Genomic DNA, 24,521 nt, shown 5'->3' with positions numbered 1-24,521 from the left:
GGCATTCAGTGGTGTTTCTCAGCTCAACTGATTTCTAACCTGGAAAAGCTAAGGCTACACAATGTTTAGGGCAAGCACACTGCTTTTACCCTAATTACCCATGTGCAGTGATGCCCCCTATATGTGAATTTCCAGGACTGAATACTTGAATATTTCAGAATTTCTAAAGTGGAGCACCTAGAACAATGTATTTTCTGTCTGCATGTATGGCAAATCCCAAGGCTACTGTTATGCAAATAATACACCAAATACAAGAGAGTATATTACTAATATGTATAAATGTATTATATTAATTGCATATACTCACAAACATTAAACAGTGAATGAATAAAATCTAGTTTTAGAAGTTTTTCTTTCCATCATATGAATATCTTGCATATACAGATTGGATATAGGAACTGCACTACTGAGTACATTTTTATTTACAGGACAGATTCATTGATAATTGCACTTGCTTAACACAGAGAAGCAAAAATAGTGCTTTAAATCAAATTTACATTTTAGTTATGTTCTTTCTGGATCTGCAGTTCATTTCTGACCCCACAAAGGCTTATCCATGTATTTAGTTTTACATTTAGCAGTAACAATAGTGTAACTAATGTACATAAAAATAAGTCTTTGCAGAGCTGAAGTCTTGATGGTAGACTCCTTTCACATTCAACATGTGCAAAAACCCACACAAGAAAGAAAAGGTGAAAAGGTACAATCATTCCCATTCCTCAGATTCTCAGCAATTTTTCATTTCACATTCTCTTAAAAGAACACAAATACACATTAACAAATATTAATAGGATAGAGAAAATGTTTTGTTCAAAAGTATTTTAGCAATCATTTATAATTTAATTTCAGGTTATTCTCAGGTCTCTGTTTCTAACATGCCAGCATTCTCCTGTTTCCCTCTAAAATGAATTGGTATTTCAGTTGCATATGTTGACAGGCTTGGACTTTATTACTTAGAAGCCTAGATGCGCACTGGCCCTCACTTACGACACATTTTTTCCAGGATGCCTATCACAGCAGCAGCTACTCATCCTCTAGTCCAGTAAACAACACTGGGCCACTCGATTGTCTGTTCCTAAATGTTATGATTATTTTATTGTTTTACTGTTGGATGACATTTCAGCCTCTCCTTGGGCATCTAATGCTCCTGCTGCAGTCCAGTGCAATCTGGTACACAACAGATGCAGGAACAGGTTCTCCTGGTGATGAAGATGCAACATGATAGTGTCTTGAAATGTCACAGTGACAGGGAGCACTTTGAGGCACTTCGTACCATAGTATGTTGTGGCTTTACTAAGACTGTTGAATAACATGTGCGTAGTATTTTGCCTTATACAGAAAAGTACAGTAGGCAGCAGTGAAACAGATAACCTGCACAGATCACTCTTGACAGAAGAAAGAGAAGATTATTCCGTGGGATGAAACACATAATGGCATTTTCAGGTACCAAAACAATAGGGGCAATAAAAAGCATCTTTTAAGTGCACTAAAAATTATCTTTTAAGTGCTATTACACAAAAGTTGCTTTCACAAAGCACAGTGTTTCTTAATTAGCTGTAGCACTGTCTTGAGAACTTCTTCCTTGGAGGGGCTGGCATCAACCTCTTGGCATGCAGGATTCACCATCCTTCTGTAGGACTCTTCAACTCTATTTAAAAACAAAACAAGAGAAATGAAACTTCAAATTACAGGGATATGAAATGGCATTAGTCATCAGTCTTGGGAGAAAGTGTTCACACTGCAGAGACAAAGGAAAAAAAATCTAATATGAAGCTAAGAATGAAATCTATTGCAAAGAGCAATAAACTCATAGTAACTATTACAATATGAACCTCAAAGGGCATAGTTTCCTTGACATTGATTCCCAGAGCTCTATCCATATTCACATGGCATGACATTAAAGTATTTCCTTCTTTACAGCTTTGCACTGGATACAGTCTGGTATAGCAATACAGTGGACAGCCTGCTTCTAACACCTGAATTAATTTATTCAGAGCCTGCTAAGGTGTCTCTGAACTATATGGCAAGGCATTGTGCAGGTGTGCTCACTGACTGATCTCAGCTTTGAGTTACTGGATTACAGAGTTGACCCATCGTTCAACCCTTTCCTCTGATCAGCTCTGCTAACCGAGAAATAATGGGATGAAATACAGGATGAATACCTCCTTGCTTAGACTATGAGCCTTCTCATAATGCAGAACTCTTCCACACTTAGCCTGTGAGAATGTGAATATCATTTTCTATGCCCCCACAATTAATAATACCAAACATTCAGGCCACAAGTCATAAGATGAATCAAGCAAGATTCTGGATGTTCTCACATCCAGGTTGACATAATTAACAAGTAGAAATAACCAAAGGCTTTCTGACAGAAATAAGAAGTAACAGAATTAGAACATGCAAGATTCTTAAATGGCAGAGCATGTTCCCTAGCTCACCCATCCCTCTCCAGGTTCCACTATATAAACTGTGTGTCCGCACAGAGTTTCTGTCAGAATTAAGCAGTGGATATTTTTAAGGTATATCATCACCAGCGATGTTAAAACCCTACAGGTAGATTTCAGCTTTGCAATTTGTAGATACGGACACTGACATTCAAGTGTCTATAACTGAGGTATCTACATGAGCACTAGGTATTTAAGTTTCCACTGCAGACAGTGATAATCTAATCAATACATTAGGCAGAGTCTAGACAGCAATTCAGCACACCCTGAAGTCGGATACCTAAGGTGCAATTCAGTTGTTTAAGCAAATGTATCTAGTACTGCTTGAGATTCTCTGGACTATCTCTTTTAGCTTCCAGCTGCTGGACCAGAAAGTGTCCACAGGTTCTGCATCACATCTGCCAGCTTCATGTAGATGTCTCAGACCATATCAAATGGCTCTAGATACTTATGCTTAGATCACTGGGTTCCAAGCAGGTGGTGAGCTGAATCACTTTGAAGGCTCCATTGAATGTATTGACTATACTGGGACCTGAGAGACTTAGCACAACTAAAAACATCTACAAAAGAAGATCTAAATTTTATTCTCTTAATCTGGAGCTCAATTCCAGACTTTTCTGGGGAAGCTGTGTGTTTCAACTTCTTGCCTCCCAGTTCTGGAATTTTTAGGTCTCTCTCCTTCATGACCTCAATGAGAAAAGTGCTACAATAAAAGCAGCAAGTAGCAAAATACAAGTATTTTAACTCAAAACTCCTTTGCAGGAGAATGAAGCTCTTCAACTTCAGCTTTCAAACAATTTCAGTTGGAAGTGACAGAATTTACTCTCCTTGTCAGCCATGAACGCTTTCCAAAAAAAACCTAACCCAAAAGCTTAGACATAGGAAAACCTTGTCCCAGTGAGTGGGACATTTGCTACTGACCCCACAGGAGCCAAGACTGCCTCCATCCTCTTATCCCTCACTAAAGTGTACCTTTGGCGAAACAAGCTATTAGCTTCCAGCTCAGCTTCCTCCTTTGTTTTCTCCAGCCCCCGACGCTGAAGTCTCTGAACTCGTTCCTCAGGGTCAACAGTCAGGAGAAGAACAAGATCGGGTTTAAGCAGATCCTCAGGCCACTGGTACACCTTGTCGTTAGCCGGTGGAAGATCCTGGACTTTCCCATTTATTTCAGTGGCAATTGTGTAGGCAGCTGTGCTGTGCCAATATCTGTCAGGAAAATACAGAATGAAGAGAGAAATTTTAAAGAGGACACTAATTCTTAGGTAATATAGGAGACAGGTGTCGCTGTAACAACTGCAATAATGACAAGGTAGGTGACACTGTGATTTTGAAGGGAAATGTAAAGAACAGTTCTGTGCTATCCATTATTTCTTAACAGAGTGCTAATACTCAACACAATATGCAGAATTACTGTGAATTTTTAATTAAAACATATGGCAGAAGCTACACATTATGCAAACTTTGTTCCAAATAATCCTATCACAAAAAAGTCTTCTCATATAATGAGAGAGGTCAAAAGAACAGACATTATAAGTCAAAATCCAATACTCTTGAGTTCCTTTTTTGTAGTTCCCATTCTACTTCATGCAACATACAGTAGAGAAAGTGCAGTCTTCAACCACATGTGAATGAAGACAGATTTTAACAGTTGTGCATTTCACTTGCATTTAACGTTCCCACCACTATAAGTCACTGTATTTTATACATTTCAGTGGTTTTGAGGCTGGTTAAAAACAGCATTCACACACATGCAAACAACTGTGTATGCGTGTTGTGGGGGGAGGTACAGTACATCTACTGAAACAAGCCAGGGCTTTCAAAGTGCATCTAGACTTTCTTTATTAAGAGTAATACTGAAAGCTGCCTACATTAGTGAAAATAAGAAATATATAAACAAAACCAAAAAAGTGGGAAGCATATTTCTGGCTTTATATCCTCAAAGAGTTAGTCTACCTAAAACTCGGTCATTCTAATCCGCCTGTATCCCAGACCCATCTTACAGACAGACATGATCAGCAGCCCTGATTCTCCTCAGGTTTGTCACAGAGCCCTGGTTTGGCTCAGGCTCCACAGCCCATACCTCCACTATTCCTAACTGAAGATGTACAACTTTTCAGGTGTCCTAAAGACAGTTATGACTATCACACTGATGGAAGTCCCCCATCTTACTGTTATCATAAGTATTACTCTTTAGAGTAATTACTATTTATCTGACTATCTGCAAAGTAGCACTTCCAAAAAAAAAAAAAAAGAGAAAAAAATAAGAATCCTAGAGACTGTCATTGACAACTTCTGTTTATAACACTGAACAACTGTATGATAGCACTGACGTTAAGATGACTTCTTAAATATACAAACCTGTCTATGATCACCGGTGCCTGAGTGGATGCTTTTGCTATTTCTGAAGCAAGAATGTAGTTGCCCGCAGCATAAAATGCTCTTTTAACGGGTGCTGGCTCATCATCAAATATTGTCCTCCACTGGCTGATGCAAGCTGGTGGGGAACTTAGCAGAATGCCATTGAGGGTGTCCTTAACAGACTGGGTTACAGTGGTTTTGCCTGCATTCCATTTAGAGGAGGAAACATTTGTTATATTGTATATCAGATATAACTGAGTTTTAAAAACTGGAAAATGCTTCTACCTGTTCACTTGGAGCACATGTTCTGACACCTGACTATGTAACCTGAGTATCTTGTCATAAGGTTTTCAGTGGGAAATGATTATGTCTGGTTGCACTTCCTACTCCGAGGGCCTTCCGCCCCTCCCTCTTGCCAGCTTTCAGTCTTCACTCCTTTAAATGCATTAAATGTATGGCAATTTCTCTACATACCCATTTATAATATTTTTCTAGGTCACAGTTCATGTGGATGTTGACATGCTGTCACCCAGTACTTTCTTTTTAGAGGGAATTTTCAGTCCTCTTTAACTGAAAAGTCAGAAAACAAAGTTATTCAGAGGCAACTTGTACTTCTCTCTGAGACAGACTGCTGCCAGTTTCCAAGACTACCACTGCTTCAGTTCATTTATTTGAAAACTCTCTGGTAAAAGTATGTTTTATAATCTGCACAAGAAATTTAATTTTCAGTACTCTACTCTTTGTATTCTTTCGTTTACATAGATAAGGAATTCATCCACTGAATGAAAATTAGCATAGGCCGTTTGATCTTCTACAAGTAAGAGAAGATGGACTGGTATTTATAACTACTGATTCTTTCAAATTTGTCACAGGTTTCCAGGATTTTTTGAATTTTTAAGCCTCACGCCTGGCTGAAGGCTGTTGCTGTTTCCAACAATTTCTCATGTGCGATTCTTCAACCGTCCATTGCTCTTACCTGTGGCATCCAGCCCCTCAAAAACTACGACGGGAAAACCCCCCTTCTTCTGGTGCTCAGGACATTTCTCCAGCAGGTCGAGTAGGGCTCCAGCCTCCGGGATACGCGCCGCGCACTGCAGCGAGAGATGCGGCCCCTCACACCCGCCCGCCGGCCAGGCTGCCGCCCGCCGGCCGCTGAGCCTGGAAGAGCCGATCGCGGGCACCGCTGCACCGCACCCCCGCACCCCGCACCTCCGCACCCCCGCGGCCCCGCACCCCGCGGCCCCGCCGGCTCTCACCCCCCGCACTCCACCTCCGCACCCCGCGGCCCCGCACCCCGCTCACCCTCCGCACTCCCGCACCTCCGCACCCCGCGGCCCCGCACCCTGCGGCCCCGCCGGCGCTCACCCCCCGCACTTCCGCACACCGCGGCCCCGCCGGCGCTCACCTCCCGCAGGCGGGCGCGGACGGCGGGTGCGGCGGGCGGCAGGACGCGGCGGGGAGACCCGGGGCCCGGCGGCCCCGCGGCGCAGCGCCGCAGCATCGCCGCCCGGAGCCGGGGCCGGCAGCAGCGCGGAGAGGGGCGGGCGGCGGCGGAGCCAGCGGGAAACGAAACCAGCCCCACCGGCCGGGAAAGCGCCTGTCCGCGGGGAACGAGGGCTGCGCCTCGGAGGGGAGGGTTTTCTGCCTCCCCCCACCCCCCCGCTGGAGTGGCACTGGAGTGAGCGGGCTTGGCCTCCGCGGGAAATGCTCTGTGAGTGGATGGGCTGGAAGTGAAAGTGAAAAAGAAGGTCTTAGTCTCTGGATCGGTCTGCCCCTCCCCCCCCCGAAAAAAAGAAAAAAAAAAAAAAAACCAAGGTCACAAATAACACTCTGCTGCTTGGAATCGGCCCAAAGAGACGAGCAAGTCATAAAACAAATCGAACTGGTTTGCTGTGTTTCAGTGCCCAAGTAGCACCAAGCTGTCCAGGGCATGTTGGTAACTTAACCCCGTTATTTTTTCACTCAGTGCCTTTGATAACAAGGCCAACGGATTCAAATCATTTGGGAAGTAAAACGGACTTTTACAAACCTGCGGTGTTTTCGTAACTTTGTGATGGCCAATTTCAGCTTTCACCAGCTCAGGGGCAGGAACTAGAAGCACCGCAAATAGCTATAACACTTATTTAGTTTCATGTCAGCTGCTATGAGTAATGTTGCCCAAAATGTGGATTTTTCAAAAGATGTAACTTGAAATGTAGGTCAACCTGCACCTCTGCAGAATCCTGCTTCTCCCTTTCAATAGTTGGGAAAACTGCCACTTAGAGAAATTTAAAGTTAAGCTTCTGATGCATCTTCGGAAACATACTCTACAAGCAACTACACTCTACAAGAAATTCCTCAGAAACTTGATGTCTTCATCTGGTCAGCTGCACAAATATCTTTTGCTTAGCGCATCTGCAGGGAGAGGGGAGCAGCTGGTAGGCAGTATCAGTTAGCTTGAGATCAGCTCTACTAGTTGGAAGCTGCCTATGCTGAGGAAGCTGGTGGAAGGCTGGGCCAGAGCAGGAACTGGGAACACAGCCTTGGAGGCTCTGCAATACAGTCTCAGCAGCAAGTACCCAAACTAGCTTTTTCAGGCAAAATGCACCCTTTTTCATACCTAAGAATTCTTGCGTCATTCCACATCACTCAAACACATGGCTATGGCTGGGTATGGATGCCAGAAGACACAGGGTACAACATGGTTCATTATACAAGAAGCCAATACATGGTAATTTTAAGAACATAATAATATGCACTACTGAGTCAGACTATTGGCTCTTCTCACTCAATATTTTATCTGGCAGAATGACATGCTGTGCATAAGCCTGGCTTATCTGTGATCCCTTCTCCTAGTCCTCATGTTCCTCCAGCATTCACAGTTACCAAATTAGGTATGTTAGACAGCACATCCTCACCTCTTCCTTTTAGCACCTATTTATGGACCCTTGCTCATACATCTGTCTAAATCTCTTTTTGACTTCGCAATACAGTCTACCTCCACAAACCCCCATGGTCTCAAATTCCAGCAATGGACCTGTTGCATAAAAACAATTTTATTTTATAAGTTTTAAACTCATATCCTACCTTCAACAAGTGCCCCTTCTAATAATATTACTGACTTTGGTGAATAACAGATCAACATTCGGCTTATCACCTTCATGATTTTGTAAAGCTCACTCAGATTTCCCCTTCAGCTTTTTCATGTCAGAAATGAGAGACTAAATCTCTTGTAAGGCAGCTGCTTCCATCCCCTTGATCATTTAGATACAGGGATAACTTCTTTAACTCTGCTGAAGTCCTGCCAAGGCACGGAGACCTGAACTGTGTCACTAGTCAAGGTATGGTTACATGTTTCACAGAGCAGCAAACTAATGCCATCTGCCTTGCTCTCAATACTTTTCTGGATGATACTAAGATTTTTGTTCACTTTTTTTGCTGCTGCTTCCCACAGAGCCAATGATTTCAGAGGGGTAACAGCAGTGACTCCAAGATCTCTTTCCTGAGATGAAAGTGGTACTACTGAGCTCAGCATTAGGTATACAAGGTTTCGGCTATTTTTTCTTTCTTTTCTTTATCTACACTGAAGCTTATCTGCCAATTTTCTGTTAATTCATTTTTTTGATGTCCAGTTGACTTGCAGATAAATTTCGCTTCAAAAGCCCTTGAAAAGCTGTCTGTCTTCATCACTGACTTATCTGGCTCCTTGCTCTTCTGTTTTCCTGTTTTCCTGATGCCACTGTTTCCTTTCCCCTCCCTGCTGACTAAATGGAAAGAGCTTACTTTCATTTTCCCTTTTCCCCTCCCATGGCCTTGATACAACTGTTTACAAGCATTCCTGAGCTTAATTGGTGGTGCATCTTTCTTCATTTATAATATGCTTATAAGATCATTTATAATAGGCGTGTGATGTCTGTCCTCCTGGCTAATTACTTAAAAGTATCTTCTTACAAGATTTTAGGTCTTTCTCATCAGATTATACACAAAGAGTTCAGCAAAAAATGTAGGAAAAGAGAGTTGCCTTTTATGTCCAAGACAGCTCTTTGTATGTAAAATCAGTGTAGAGAGTATGAATCTGTTTTGAAATTATCTTATGGAAATTATTTTTCAGTTTCTTCACAAGGACCTTTATAATTTTGTCTTCTGTATAACATGAAATGATGTTGAAGAGCAAATGTGCTAATTATGTGAAAAACACTGTTCTGGAGCCTCTTCACATCTTCGAGGGCCCACTGTACTTGTATGTAGGTATAGGAAAGAGATACAGACACAAGAAGCCATATAACCATTCAAAAACTTTTTGATCCACATGAACTGGAAAAAGAAGAAAAAAACTGCAAATAAATCAATCTGTAACTTTAAAAATTTATCTGAGTGCACAGTCCTATAATGTAGATAAACAGCTGTCTGAGACACAAGGAATTACATAAGTCGAAGGCCCATACAATACATAGGTATGTAAAATACACACAAATAGAATATATGTATTTTCATGCAGAATAAACTTTAAAGGACACCAGTAAAGGGCCCTGCAGTAAAGATAAAAGGTGTGCAGGTAAGATCATAAGATCACAGAAGTTAGTATAGTGTCAGGCCCTCCTCTTCTGCCCATGACAGTGGCCAGTGCCAGATGTTTGGAGAAGAGTATGGAAAGGACACAGAAGGATCCTTCTCACATCTTTTCCCAGATTCTGGGAGTCATCTGTTCAAATACTTCCTGAGCTGCAGATCACATACATGCCATTAAGGGCTCATGGTAGACATCTTTCAAATGTGCCAAATCTGTGTCTATATTATGTGTTTCATGTGTTCCATAACTTGATGGCATGTGGGTTTTAACTCTCTATTTTGTAATTTCAGTGGCACCCCTTGGATTTGTGCATCCCAAGGAGGGATGAGTCACTGCAAGTACAAGGTCCTTAACAGAACCCCATTTATGGTGCTGCAGATACAATGGAGAAGACACCAATTCCAGCTGGGAGTGGAACAAGAAGAAATACATTTATCAAATGCTAAAATGACATCTGCCATTGTGCGACTTGCCTGGATGTCCTTGGACCATTTCTGGTCCTCACAGGTAACATGATAACGGTTCTTTCTTTAACCTTATTTATGTTTGTCATGGTTTGAGCCCTGAGGACAACTGAGCACCACACAGCTGTTCATTCACCCCTTCCCCCCCAGCGCTGGGAAGGAGAAAATGAAGCAAAAGGCTCAGGAATCAAGATAAGGACAGGGAGGAGTAGCTCACCCGTTATGACTATAGGCAAAAGACAGGCTTGTTAGGGGAAGGAAACAAAAAGCATCACTTTAATTCAAAACACTAATGACAACAACACTTAGCAGACAAAATAGGACAGTGAGAAGCGTTACCACATCTTAAAAACACCTCCCCCCACCCCTCCCTTCTTTCTGGGCTCAGTTTTGTCCCCGATATCTCTACCTCCTCCTCCCAGCAGCGCAGGGGACAAGGGATGGGGGGGTGTGGTCAGTCCTGCCACTTCTTCCTGCGAGGAGGGAGGAAGCCTTCCTCTGCATTCTTTCACCTGCTCCACGTGGAGTCCCCCTCGTGGGAGACAGTCCTCAACAAACTACTTCTGTCGTGAGTCCTCTCCACAGGATGCATTCCTCTCAAGAAGCTCCAGCGTGGGTCACCCCCATGTTTTGCAATCCTCCCAGTGCCGAACTACAACAGGGAAGGGCTTCTTCTTTCCACAGAGTCCCAGACCTCCTTTAAGCACAGCCGCCTGCTCTGGTGTGGGGTCCTCCACAGGCCACAGGGGAATCTCTGCTCCACTGTGAACCTCCATGGCTGGCAGTGGAGGCGGCCCTGGTGTCTCACCACGGGATACTCTCTGCTCCAGCGCACCTCTCCCCCTTCCTCCTTCTGCTTTCCACTGACCTTGGTGTTCACACAGGTGTCCTTCTCATAAGTCCTCCTCACAAGTCTCCACCCCCTTCTTAAAGACGTTACCGCAGAGGCGTGGCCACCATTGCTAATTGGCTCGGCCTTGGCCAAAGGCGGGTGACTTGGAGCCAGGGGAGCTTTGAGAAGCTTCTCACAGGGGCCACCAATGTAGCCCCCTCACCCACTACCAAAAACCCCACCACACAAATCCAGCACAATGTTACTGGCATATGTCACAGAATCACAGAATCACAGCATTGTCTAGGTTGGAAAAGACCTTGAAGATCATCCAGTCCAACCATCAACTCAACATTAACAGTTCCCAACTACACCATATCCCTCAGCGCTATGTCGACCCTACTCTTAAACACCTCCAGGGATGGGGACTCCATCACCTCCCTGGGCAGCCCATTCAAACACCTAACAACCCGCTCTGTAAAGAAATGCTTCCAGTCTAAACCTTCCTTGGCGCAACTTGAGGCCATTACATGTCAGTAATTTGCTTTCCTTAGCAAGATACTGTTTGACTGGAACTGCCAACTAGACACACTGGAGAAAGCAATCTCTTTATTTAAATAAATAAAAATACATTATTTGGATAAATAATATACCATTGTTTAAAAGTTTTGCTTTCCTAGCAACTAGGGAGCACAACCGTGTTATCCATGTTTATCCAGTTGGATTCTTCCATGCTAGTTGTGTACCTATGTATCATCCAGTGCACCATTAATAACATTATTGACTAATTTTTGAAAAATTGTATTTATCTTTAAAAGTTTTTCTGGTGCAGATTTGTAGAACTGAAACATTTTGAGTACTGGGACTCCATCATACGACTGTAAAATGACTTCCTTAAGAAAGAAAGGGAAGGAATCAGACTTTCTACTGCTTTCAAAGAACATCATGCTTTCCTGAGCCTCTTCTAGAAGGCTCCAGGACAGAAAATTTCATTACATTTCTTGCTTGCAACATTTCTTGTAGATCCAAAGCTAGTGTATAAAAATGCACATTGTGTTTCTGGTAGGTCTCACCATAGAGTCTGTGAGCCACAACAGTTTGGGAACTAAAATGTGGAACATCTTCCTTGTTGCTGCTAGGACATCCCGGTTTACTCTGTGGGGCTTTTCAGTAACGCAGAGAGTGACATCTGCAAACATACTTAGTTGAGGCAAAAAATGGACACAGCTTTTATAGCTGTCATTTTCTATGAAAGCATAGATAAAATGACAGAGAATGGAAAGTCTTGAGTAAGCTTGAGTGTTAGGTTCTCTGCATGTTTTTTTCCTTGGAACAGAGATCTTCCCTTTCAAAGGAAGTGGTAAAGTTTTTGTTTACTGATTCACTGAGCAACAATCTTCTGACATGTTTTTGGAGTGTTTGTGTATCAGATCTAAGTCTTGTGTTAAGAGAAATTGGTAATCATCAAGGATTTTTTACTGATTTTGGAAATGAAGTATTTCGAACCTAATTTTTCTATCCAGCTGAGGCACTAGTCAATGAGATCAGGGCTGAGGCTGCAATAGGTCAAGGCCATTGTGCCAGTCTCAGTGGATCTTCTACAATTCTCAAACTTTAGAAGGTCAGGGAAGTTTCTGAGACAAGGTGAGCTAAATGATAGTTTAACAGTAAGATCTCTATGCAAAGCTATATGCAGAAATCGTGAGCTTGGTGGCAATCATACATATATATATACAGACACACATATATACTCAGACACAACACAGAATATTTCTTGAGATGCACAATTTGAAGTGTTGCATTTCTCTTCAAGATCTTATGCTTACCTTTATCCTTAGTGTGGTGGTTTAATCCCTGCCGGGGTCTGAGACCACATGGCCGCTGCCCCTCCCCCACAAAGGGAGTGAAATGCAAAGCCCCGGGGCTGAGATAAGGGGAGGTTTAATACAACAGAGCAACAGCAACACAACAAACAACAACAATAACAATAACAGTAACAATAATAATAATGAACAGAGCAAAATATCTACCAATACAGCAGTGAGATGCGCGATGGCATAACACACGTGTTAACGGACCATCCCACTTGGGCGCCCGGATGTGACATCCGCATGGTATCTGAATAACCCGGCTAGAGCTCCCCCCCACTGCTGGGGAAACTTAACCCTATCCTGGCTAAACCAGAACACTTAGTAAAAGTTTTCCACCTCAAAGGAGAGAGAAAGGCTGTACTCCCTATATCTACATTGGCTCAATTTGACATGAACAAAAGATAGCAATGAGGTGAGAAAGGAATTTGGATTGGATCCAGAGAAGATATGAAATGGGATAGAGTTCCTAACGTGAAGCAGAAGGGATGTATGGAGCAAGGGGGAAACAGTGTACCAGACTTCTCCAAATTAATTGAAACACTGAAACAACCATGGAGCAACTTTGATGTCCAGTTTCAGTCTAAACTTGCACTGTCTTTTCTTACTTCTTTCACAATTCCATGTTCAGGTTTGTGATCAACAAACCCTCTACTTCATTAGAAAATCCTGCTTTCATCCTTAAGCTTGTGTCTTATGTAAACCTCAAGAAACTGGAAGGGCACATGGATAATTCATCCCAAGGTAACTCACGGAAATAGTCTCTGCTGACAAGATCTGATTTTGGAAAGCCTCAGGAACTGAGATGTTTCCCATTATGCTGCAGCAATACATTTGTGAGGTGGTATTACTGGGGCTAAGCACAGCAAGAAGCCTCCAGCAAGTAACAGCTGATAGAGATAAGAATAAAAACTGGCTGAAGGGGAAAACCTGAAGCCCTGTTATTCACTGATCCAGACATTATTGATCCAGTAGATCATCTCTAGGAAAGTGAAGGAAAGGTGATGGGAATTTATGGATAGCAAATGACAGTATTAATTAACATAAAGGAAGCACTTTTTATTCACAAGTAGGTTTTCTTTCCCATTAAAATTTGCAAACAGGATGATGCTAGTTCTCCTAACTCTTTTTCAAGGGAAAAAAAAGGAAGTCAACATGAGGGCAAGACTGCTATATCAGCAGTTCTGGCAGGTCAATGGAAGTGAATGAAGCTCCAATTTAAGCCTGCCATAGCCAACATGCAGTTGGTAGGTGTTGAGATTTGAGTATGGCTCTCTATCTTGTCAGCAGGGGCAACACTAAACTGCCCATGCAAGAATGAGGACCAACATCACTTGGCAGTATGAAGCTGAAAAGCTGTAGAGGACCTCTTGGTGTGTCTAGACACACTGGAGGACTGCACATAGCAACTGGTGCTATGATGGAGGTGCTCCTTCTCCAGCAATAGCTGTTGTGCCACTGAGGAATTGAGGAATCCAGAGAGACCTTGACAGGCTTGAGAAGTGGGCCTCATGAAGTTCAGCAAGGCCAAGTCCTGCACACGTGTCAGGGCAATCCCAAGCACAAATACAGGTGGGTGGCGAATGGATTGAGAGCAGCCCTGCAAAGAAGGGCTTGGAGTGTTAGTTGACAAGAAGCTCAACCTGACCCAACAATGTGCACTTGCAGCCCAGAAAGCCAACCGTATCCTGGGCTGCATCCAAAGAAGCATGACCAGCAGGTCGAGGGAGGTGATTCTTCTCCTCTGCTCCACTCTCATGAGACCCCACCTGGAGTACAGCGTCCAGCTCTGGGGCCCCCAACATAAGAGGACAGGAACCTGCTGGAGCAAGTCCAGAGGAGGGCTACAAAGATGATTAGGGGGCTGGAGCACCTCCCTTATGTAGGACAAGCTGAGAGAGTTGGAGTTGTTCAGCCTGGAGAAGAGAAGTCTCCAAGGAGACCTTACAGTAGCCTTCCAGTACCTAAAAGGGACCTACAAGAAAGCTGGAGAGGAACTTTTGACAAGGTCATGTAATGATAGGACAAGGGATAATGGCTTTAAACTGAAAGAGAGTGGATTTAGATGTAAGGAAGAAGTTCTTCATGGTCAGGGTGGTGAGGCACTGGAACAGGTTGCCCAGAGAAGTTGTGGATGCCCCATCCCTGGAAGTGTTCAAGGCCAGGTTGGACGGGGCTTTGAGCAACCTGATCTAGTGGAAGGTGTCCTTGCCCATGGCAGGGGGATTGGAACTAGACTGATCTTTAAGGTCCCTTCCAACCCAAGCCATTCTATGATTCTGTGAATATGGGAATTGGCAGCTTGGTCCCAGTCTCTCCCGGTGTTACCATGAGGGGCAGCCATCTGCCCTGCCAACATGTCACTTCAGGCAGCTGCCAACTTTTTCTGTTGTTAAGACTAACCTTATATTCAACTTGGTGCAGTAGCTTTGCTTGAGGTGCTTTAGGCAGTATTGGAGACCAAGAATTAAAGAACCTTCAAGTACTTCCTTTTCATGAATCTGAAGTCATCAGGCTCCCTAACCTGGAGTGCTCTGCAATGCAAACTTGTTTAAATTTACAGTAGCTCATGGCTGTCTCTGGGAAGGATGCAGCGCAGTTATACAAGCTCAGCTTTCCCCGTTTCACGAGTCACGCCGGTTTTGACCAGAAGAACTGAAGCCACTGAGCCCACACACATCGATGGGGTCCGCAGGTGCTGAACAGCTACCGGCCCCGGGCCGCCGGAGGTTTTCGGGATGGCCCGGCCCAGAATCCGGGTTGGGGGGCGGGGGGGCATGGGGGAGGAGGGAAAAAGAGAGAGCCAGGCCCCGCGGCTCGGTGCCAAGTTTCTCTTCTGCGGGAAAGGAAAACGAAACCGAGCGCTTCCCCGCGCTCCGGCGGGGCGGGGCGTGTCTGGAGGGGCCGCCGCGCTCTTAAGCGCGGAGCGCCGGGCGCCTAGCTGCGGTTTGCGAGCCGAGCCGGGTCCAGCCGAGTCTACTCTAGTCGAACCGAGCCCAGCCGAGCCGCGACCAGTCGAACCGAGCCCAGCCAGAGCAAGTCGAGCCGAACTGAGCCCAAGCGGGTCCAAGTGAACGGCAGCGCATCCCGCCGAGCCGAGCCGAGCCGAGCCGAGCCGAGCCGAGCCGAGCCGAGCCGAGCCGAGCCGAGCCATGCCCCTGGGCTTGCTGGTCCGGCTGCCGCTGGCGGTGGCGCGGGCGGTGCTGGCGGCGCTGCGCGGGCGGCTGGGCGCGCTGTGCTGGAGCCTAGCGCCCCTCTCCCTGCCCCTGCCCCTGCCCCTGCCCCTGCCCCTGCCCCTGCCCCTGCCCCTGCCCGGCCGGCGGCGGGTCTCGGCCCCCAGCCCCGCCGCCCCGGCGGGACCCCGGCGGGAGCGGGACGACGCGTCCCCGACGCCCACCAGCGTCAATTACCACTTCACCCGGCAGTGCAACTACAAGTGCGGCTTCTGCTTCCACACGGCCAAGACCTCCTTCGTGCTGCCCCTGGAGGAGGCCAAGCGGGGGCTGGCGATGCTCAAGGAGGCGGGTGAGTCCCGCGGAGGGCGGCCAGTGGGAGCCCGACCGGGGGGATGCGCGGCGGCCGCGTCCCGCCAGGACCAAGTGGCGTCGAAGAAGTTTTGGCGAGCGGTGTCCCCCGCTAGCGCTGCAGTCGGGAGGAGACAGCGTGCGGGAGGAGCCGGCAATAGGCAGGCAGAGGTTCACAGCATCTTCCTTTGGTCCTTTTCTAGGAATGGAGAAAATAAATTTCTCGGGAGGAGAACCGTTTCTTCAGGACAGAGGCGAATTTGTAGGCAAACTGGTCCAGTTTTGCAAGCAGGAGTTGAAGCTGCCAAGTGTCAGCATTGTTAGCAACGGCAGCCTGATTAGAGAGCGGTGGTTCAAGAAGTACGGTAAGGGAAAACCAGCGCGCACCAGAAGCACTGGCGGGTTTGGGAGCCTCCTCGGGGCAACCTCACCGAGAGACGGTTTTTGGTGCAAGTGGGAGGTGGTTGGTGAGGCGTTCATTTACTGTAAACACAAACCAAACGTAAATACCAGTGAAATATTGTTAATTGTATGTTGTGAACATAGGCAGTTTGTACTACTGCCTCTTTGGTATAATAGTATAATAAAATAATAGCTGAGACTATCTCCATAATGCTGAGGACACACACGCACACACAAAATAGGCGTTTTGCTGCTGCTGCTGCTGCTGTGGCTTTTGTGGTTGATGTGATAACTCCACAGAACTGTATTTACATGGCACTTTGTGACAGATCACAAGGAAGTGAAAGTGGGCAAGGGTCCTGCCAGCTTTTACCTGAGAGACTGAATATTAATCAATTTTAAAAATTGTTTTCAGGTGAATATTTAGACATTCTGGCAATTTCATGTGATAGTTTTGATGAGGATGTCAACGTTTTAATTGGCCGTGGTCAAGGAAACAAGAACCATGTGGAAAATCTGCATAAACTGAGACAGTGGTGCCGAGAGTATGCTGTTGCTTTCAAAATAAATTCAGTGATCAACAGATTTAATGTTGAGGAAGATATGAATGAGCAGATCAAGGCACTCAATCCCGTGCGCTGGAAGGTAAGAAAGTAGTGTATAGCATGGGTTTCCTGTTCAGAGAAAAGTGATAGCGAAGTGAAGTCCTGGAGTTGTCTGAACCTCTAGTGACCTCAGGCAGATTTCCGGCTCCAGCTGAGGCTAGTGCTAGCTGACTTCTTGTCAGTGTTACATGGTATTGAGACACATTCTGTCTCTTTCTGCATTTAAATGGAACCCAACATGTCAAGAATCTTTCTTGTTGTGATATTTACAGGAAATTACCATTTCAGTATAATTAGATCTATTTTTTTTACGATATTAAAAACAAGATAGAAGGTCTTTAACATTTGAAAATGTGTCATAGTGTAGACAAAATGAGGAAAAGTTAGTGTAGAGTGATACATTAGAGTTAATATATCATTAGCAATATGTAAGTGTACATTAGACATCAATGTTCTGTTATAGAGTATTAGTGGCTAGGTGCATATAGTATGATATTTTCTACTGAAAGTTTATTAAATACATTATGTTATCAGTTTGAAGATGGATAATGTGACTTACAGATATGGGAGAACTTGTGGAATAATTTCTCATTATTTGTTTCATGGAAATTGGTATACACACATGATTTCCCAGGGAAAAAATATCACTGCAAGTGAAATCTTGGTCCTACTAAAGGAGTGTAAGGAAAATATGACATACATTTTAATATTTTATCAAGCTTCCTGGCCTACTTTCTTAGCAGGGTTACAGAGCTTGTTCATGGCAAAGGCATCATTTTTCCCCCAAAATCTATTCTGAATGTATTTGAGGACTTGGCCTTTGGAAGACGCTCTTAAATAGACAAACTATTATATTTTGTTTCTGGGGAGTCATCCCTGTCTTTTCTGTGATCATCTGAAGCTAGTTAAACTTACAGTCACCGATCAGGTTAAAATCTTTAAGAATAAAGATTGAGTTGATAGTCTGCGTTGTACATAGCACTTACTGATATTTATAATACAGCCATACTGTTTGAGATTCAATCAAAAGCATATTTGAGCTTTGATTATAGCTCAAATACCTTATTAAGACCAGAACAGTTAAGATTTCTGTGAAAACCTGATCAGGAACCATGACTGTATAGTTACATTTAGAACTATGTAATGTTAATTTGCTAAAAATAAATCTGCACCGTGCCTTTCGTGTAGTATTCACTTATCACAATTTGTGTCAGTGTGGCTCCACTGACAGAAAAATTAAAGACATTGCTACTGAGACAACTGAAGGTTTTTGTCATGGTGACAGTCTCTTATACTCAAGGCAAGTGAAAACATAAAATCTTAACCGGGTGCCTTCTGTCTTCAGGTATTCCAGTGCCTGCTCATCGAAGGGGAGAACACTGGTGAGGATGCCCTGAGAGAAGCAGAGAAATTTGTTATCAGCGATGAAGACTTTGAACAATTCCTGGATCGCCACAAAGATGTCTCCTGTTTGGTACCTGAATCTAATCAGAAGGTAAAATTGAACCTGTCCTTTTGTAACTTTATTTTCAAATAAAGTTGGAAAGATGGAAAGGAACTAGAAACTTTCATGGCAATTAACACTTTCTCTATTAGTATTGGCTTAGAAGAGGTACAGTACAACATTGTCAGCAACCAGTTTTGTTACGGTGGAAGCCAAGGTTTTTAATTTTAAGGCTTTTTACTGGGCACTAAGTTATTAACAGAAGAGTAAAAACTCATTAATCCCAGTCCTGTGGAAACCACCGGGAGTCCTCTCACAGTGTCGTGTGGGCTTCTGCTCAGTGAGATGGATGTATAAAGTATCAGCACGGGAACTGGAGAAACTTGATTTTTCCATAGCTGAATGGTGAACTAAACCATAATTAAGCCCTTTGGAACTGAATAGCTCTCTTCCCCACCAGGGCACAAGATCCTCAAAAGGTTGAATGTTAGTGTAAATGCGCTTCATACTCTAAGCATAGTTTTCTAATAGAGATTCACCATGATGTTACCCTATGGCAGTGTCATTGACCTGCATGAAGTAAGATACCATCCCAGTCAGGATTATATTGAGCATCGAGGAACAAGAACTAGTATTTTTGCCTGACACATCTTACTGGGTACTCCCTCCCTCAATAAAGTCACAATTTTAACACTGTCTGTCTGAACTCCTTTGGACTGCACATTCAGGCTCTTTATTCACAAGCAGACTTCAGAGCCCAGCAGTTAACTTGATGAGCTGCCATCCAGATTACAATGGCTCAAGTAAAGGACTTTAGTGCCTAAGGGTGGAGCTCAGGACATTTTGTAAGATCCCTAGAGACCCTATACATTGGCATGAGGAGAGTTTGAAGACTCACTGTTAAAAAAGTTTATGAACTGAGTGAGGAGATACTAAGTTGAACCAAGTTCAGGAATGCCTTATAAATCCCATCTCGTGTTCCTTTTCCTCTCCACAGTTTAAGACTCTCCATTTACAGTTTACTTCTTAATGTATAGAGAGCTCAAGTGAGAAGACTGGGTTGCCTTTACTGTGTAAGACATAGAAGTAGGACTGTGCAGTCTAGTGTTTAAGGCATTTGGTGGGAGAGAGTACTCATCAGAGAAGGTGTATTAGATGAGAACCCAGAACTGTTTCTACATTTTGTTCCATGTAAGAAGTCCTACAAAAAAAGAGTATACTTCCCTTAGTAGGTTTGGTTCTGGAAGACTGTTTCTGATTTCTGTTAAACCTGTGTGAAAGGTGGACACCAAATTGACCAGATTTCCTGTTCTACACAGCTGCAAGCTCCAGCTACCCAGAGAATATTAGGGAGGATCATGTAGGAGATGCCCAGTTAGCTGAGCAAACATGTCTTATTTCAGCTGTTGGCCTATTTCTTGGTGCAGACCTGAGAGCTTTTTGAGCTGGGAGAAGACCTTTGTCTGCTGGGAGAACACCTTTGTCTGCTGGGAGAACACCTTTGTCTGCTGGGGTGATAATTAAACACCCCAGCTTAAATGGTCATGTAATTTATTTTGGAAAATGACATAATCATAGAATCATAGAATGGTTTAGGTTGGAAGGGACCTTAAAGATCATTACAGTATGCAAACCAGTGTAAGTTCTGCTAGTGCAGAAGGTAATAGAAAACTTGGATATTATTTAAAATGCCTTTATCCAGTTGGGCATCCACATTTCAGTTAGATGTTTGAGAGGTCATATTCCAAGGATTACTGGTTTATTCATTTATTAAATCATGCTAGTAATCCTGTCATTTATTTCTATAAATTCGATCCAAGCTCCCTGAAACAGTGTTAAGACACTACCTGTTTTTATTAAAGATTTGGATCAGGCTTTGAATGTATAGTTGTTTGTTTCAGCCTCAGTTTTTCACTAGAATGGAATTTTGGTTTCTATATTAATTTAGTTTTTTCTTTTTATCTATTACAGATGAGAGATTCGTACCTCATTCTGGATGAATATGTAAGTCTTTGTTTGATACTTGGTATTTATATGCTAATATATGTATGTATACCACAGTGAAAACCAATTCAATTTACTGTGCATTCTATACAATAATTTTACCATGAAGTACAAGGAATAGACGTGATTTCTTGCCATCAGACATACTGAGAACTTGAATATAAGTATGACCTAGGGAGGAGTTGCCATCAGGTTGCATGTATAATCATTGCATCACAAATCTTAAAAGTATAGATGTGTATCTTTGCAGGGCATCTTTTCTGGTTTTCTTTAATTTAAAAGTCTTGAACGTTAAGTTTCAAAAAGCCTACTTAGTTTACATGCAACTGAAGAGCAAACACTTAATCTTCAGGAATTATGGTGTGGCTTTGTTCCTGCTAAAATGTGTCAGTGTGTCTAACCTGAGCTTCTGAGCCTTCTAAGGACTACAGTGAAACTGTTCATGCACTTACATAGGCTTTTGTGGGATTGCAGCACAGCTTGTTTAACACTGTAGAAAAATTAAGCTTTTACAAATTGATTTTCTAATGTCTTATCTATTGATGTTCCAGATGCGTTTTCTAAACTGCAGAAAGGGACGGAAAGAGCCTTCCAAGTCTATCCTAGATGTTGGTGTACAAGCAGCTATAAAATTCAGTGGATTTGATGAAAAGATGTTCCTAAAAAGAGGAGGAAAGTATGTGTGGAGTAAAGCAGACATGAAATTGGACTGGTAACTCCATATACTGAGTTAGGGCAGGTGCATTATGTAAAGAAAATGGTGTGTATATATGTGCGTATATATACGTATCTAATGCTTTAAACTACACTTGGTGTACAGACTGATATTCAGTGTAACTCTATATGTGAATGTGTTATACGTTTTTAGAACGTAGATTATGTTCTTATCTATTGATTGGTTGAACGTTACCAAGTACCTTCAGAGCCTTCATATAAATAGATCTCTGAAATCAACTTTCTAGTCCATTATATGAAGGATTTAAGGTCAAACCAATTACATAATGTCACTCAGAAAGGAGTTTTAAGATAGTACATAAGTGTGCATGCCAGAAAACAAATCAAAGACCACCCCAATCTCTCATTATAAACAGCTGTAATGATGGATGAGTGGAAACTCTTATCAGGGAACGTATTCTGCCTCTTTCTATGGACAGGTGAATTGCAGTTCCTCACTAGATCACAAGAGGGCCAGCTGGCAGTCCTGTGGAAGCAGCCCCTGCCTTTTTCAGGGGTAATAGAAGGTCAGAATCTAGGAATCATTATCTGCAATAATATATTTAAAAGGAAATCAAGATGAAAAAATTGGCAATTTTCATTCTTTAAGAGTTAACTGTAAAATCGTCTGTTGTTCTTCTCCCTCTCCTCCATACACACACGTGATATTTGCAAAAATGTGGAGGGATATAATTTTCTTTGAGAACGTATTTTTAGTCATGAATGAATATTATATTTGTCCTAAAACATAAAAGTGCATTTTACCCAATGACAAGTAACTTCTTATTTCACACTGGCAATGGCCTTAGTTCTAACAACTATTTACAGTGAAAATAATGTTTGCATTTTATTAATAACTTCCTCCATTTTCCTTTTAATTGCAAATACTGATTTATTATTTGTCATGTTTTTCTCTCCCCGTACATACAGTTTTGATGAGATTCCTTCTGAAATTAATTAATGCTATGTGACACACCTAACATGTTTCTTCTGTTGCATTCAGGCTGTGTTATTCACATGGTTTTTTTATTTTGCTAAGCCATGGAATTACGAACAACAAAGTTCATATATCACATAACCTTGCTTGGCTCAGGAATCATTCTTGCTTGCTGGTTACAAATGTGCAGGTATTACGTGAAATTAATTGGGTTTTGTGATTTTAAGAGCTGGCAGCATCAACATAAAATAGAGAAAAGTCAAAACCCCCTGAAAAAACAATAATCTAACATGCTGCCCTTGTTCTTGGTTTTCTGGCAATTGTTATGGCATTATAATTGCAGTTCTCCAAATTTAACTAGTCCCATCCCCCCCACCCCTGCAAAGCTCTGTATGAAGGGCATGGGGATGAGCATTGCACAAAGCACAAGTGACACTACTCATTCGTCCTGTCCATTGAACTCAATGCCTGGACTGTCTCACACATTCTTAAATATTTGCAGTAGTTGGGAGCTGCAATTACACATTCTTTCATTTTTCTGATAACACTAGTTGATTTTTTTAAAGAGTTTTTCAAGAGAAATGTTTTGCACTTGCCTAATGCATCTTCAGAGTTGAAGGGGAAAGCCTTTAAGTAGGAGCTGCTACTTCTGAACAAAGGAAGGTGCATTTCTGAATACACTGTGAAAATGTTTCCATTTATAATTCCTTTGGTTTCTATTTTTACTATTCTAACTGTAAGTATACTGTCTCAGTGGTGCTCTTTTGTCTCTTTGTATTTTGCAATCGCACACTTCCTAGACACTTACATTTCAGTATTTTTTTTTCTTGTATTAATACTAAGTGACATTCAAAATGTGGCCCACACACATTAACCCCACAGTCTTTTTGGCAGCTGTTTCGCTGACCTCAGTTGGAGTTCTGCCTGAGTAGCAACTATGGGCAGCGCAAATTTATGTAACTGTGGGGTTTGACTTCCTCTGCATTCCCATTGCTCAAATGTTAAATCTAGCCTCTTCCTCAGCATCTACACTGCATGATAGAAAAGAAGCATTTTCCTTTGCTGCTGGCTCAGTCCCAGCATGGGGAAAGATTTAGTGCATCAATGTACCAGTAAATCTACCAGCTTGCTGCTTCTGCAGAAAATGCCAGCTGTATCACAGCACGCAGATGTGAGGTACACAAACTCCCATTCAGATCCAGAAATCCTGCCATTCTTGGCTTTGCATGTTACTCTGTAAATGGCTATTCTTTTGCTGCAAGAGATCCTCTGTGCCTACGGAGGAAGCTGCAGGATAAACAAACTGGAGCTGAAAACGTGAAAATCCGGTAAATAATGTAAAGGCACTGAAGATAGCTTTATCAGAAGGTTCTAAATTCTTACATTCTTAAAATCTTAAGGATTTTACATCACCTTTTGCTACCATGCACAGTTAAGAAAAAGTTTTTGCTTTGTGTGATACTCTTTGCAAAGGAAATGCCAGTTGTGTAGTTTGACAGACAATCATTGAAATTAATGAATTGGTATTTTCATATGCAAAATTAATTTTTGTGTAAAATCTCAAAAATTTTTTTGGCTACAGTTTGATTAACCTTTTTTTTAAAAAAAAAAAAAAAAATCTATAAACACAGTTCACATTGGACCAGAAATGGACTTTAGGCTTTCATTCTGTAGATGGGCCTAACTTTCAGCATGGAACTAGGAAAATAGTACTGAATTCAATAGGGCTACTCCCAGGCTTAGAGATTACATGTACATTGTGACCCTGGAGAGTCAGGATTTAAATTTAAGTCCTATAAACACAGATACGCTTAATTGTATTTTCACATGTAATCTCATAACTGCAGCTAAGCACTTGCTAAAGATGCTGAATTGGGAAGGAACTTACACTGTAGTCTACTAGCATTATGCAGGTGTTCGTATTTGTAAAATTTGTAGAGAACAAGCATTTGTGAGAATGACTTCAGTTAAAATTATGAATATACCTTGGGTAATGAGTAAAACTGTTGTTTAAATGCATTTTAAGATGTCTTCAGTGTGAAGGATGCTGATATATTTGAATGTTACAAATTATGAATTTTTAAATGATACTGGTACATAATTAGTGCTAAGTATTTTACATGAGGATGTCGCACGTTTCAATAAATGTTTCTATTTTCTTAAGTTTGCCTCTAATTTATTTTTTTAAAATTTTTAAAATATAACCCAGAGCCATACTAGCAGAATGTGTGACTGCATTCACAAGAGACCTGTAATTCTGGATGCAGTCTGTATTTAGCACAGGAGGCTGCTTGCACGGTGCCAAGGGCAGCATCTAGGCCGAAATGGAGAATAGTGGTGATTCCCCTGGTGATGAAAAGCATTTGTTATAAGCTT

General features: G+C 42.6%; 2 protein-coding genes across 2 annotated transcripts; one reads left to right on the top strand and one right to left on the bottom strand.

Annotated features, from left to right (window-relative positions):
• Positions 1–259: 259 nt before the first annotated feature.
• On the bottom strand, positions 260–6,589 carry CMPK2 (cytidine/uridine monophosphate kinase 2). Its single transcript, XM_074861624.1, has 5 exons — positions 6,208–6,589; positions 5,779–5,893; positions 4,803–5,004; positions 3,417–3,650; positions 260–1,648 (listed from the first exon to the last, which is right to left on the bottom strand). Exons 1-5 carry the CDS (start codon positions 6,301–6,303, stop codon positions 1,528–1,530), a joined length of 768 nt encoding a protein of 255 aa, XP_074717725.1. The 5' UTR covers positions 6,304–6,589; the 3' UTR covers positions 260–1,527.
• A 9,042-nt stretch (positions 6,590–15,631) lies between these two features.
• On the top strand, positions 15,632–24,308 carry RSAD2 (radical S-adenosyl methionine domain containing 2). Its single transcript, XM_074861623.1, has 6 exons — positions 15,632–16,040; positions 16,243–16,404; positions 16,857–17,086; positions 18,392–18,541; positions 20,462–20,494; positions 21,046–24,308. The coding sequence occupies exons 1-6, from the start codon at positions 15,668–15,670 to the stop codon at positions 21,208–21,210; spliced, it is 1,113 nt and encodes a 370-aa protein (XP_074717724.1). The 5' UTR covers positions 15,632–15,667; the 3' UTR covers positions 21,211–24,308.
• The last annotated feature ends 213 nt before the right edge of the window (positions 24,309–24,521 follow it).

This window comes from Strix uralensis, chromosome 3 (assembly GCF_047716275.1).
Source record: "Strix uralensis isolate ZFMK-TIS-50842 chromosome 3, bStrUra1, whole genome shotgun sequence".
Taxonomy (NCBI): domain Eukaryota; kingdom Metazoa; phylum Chordata; class Aves; order Strigiformes; family Strigidae; genus Strix; species Strix uralensis.
Note: the sequence above shows the minus strand (reverse complement) of the source record. Positions and strands in the feature narration are given on the sequence as shown.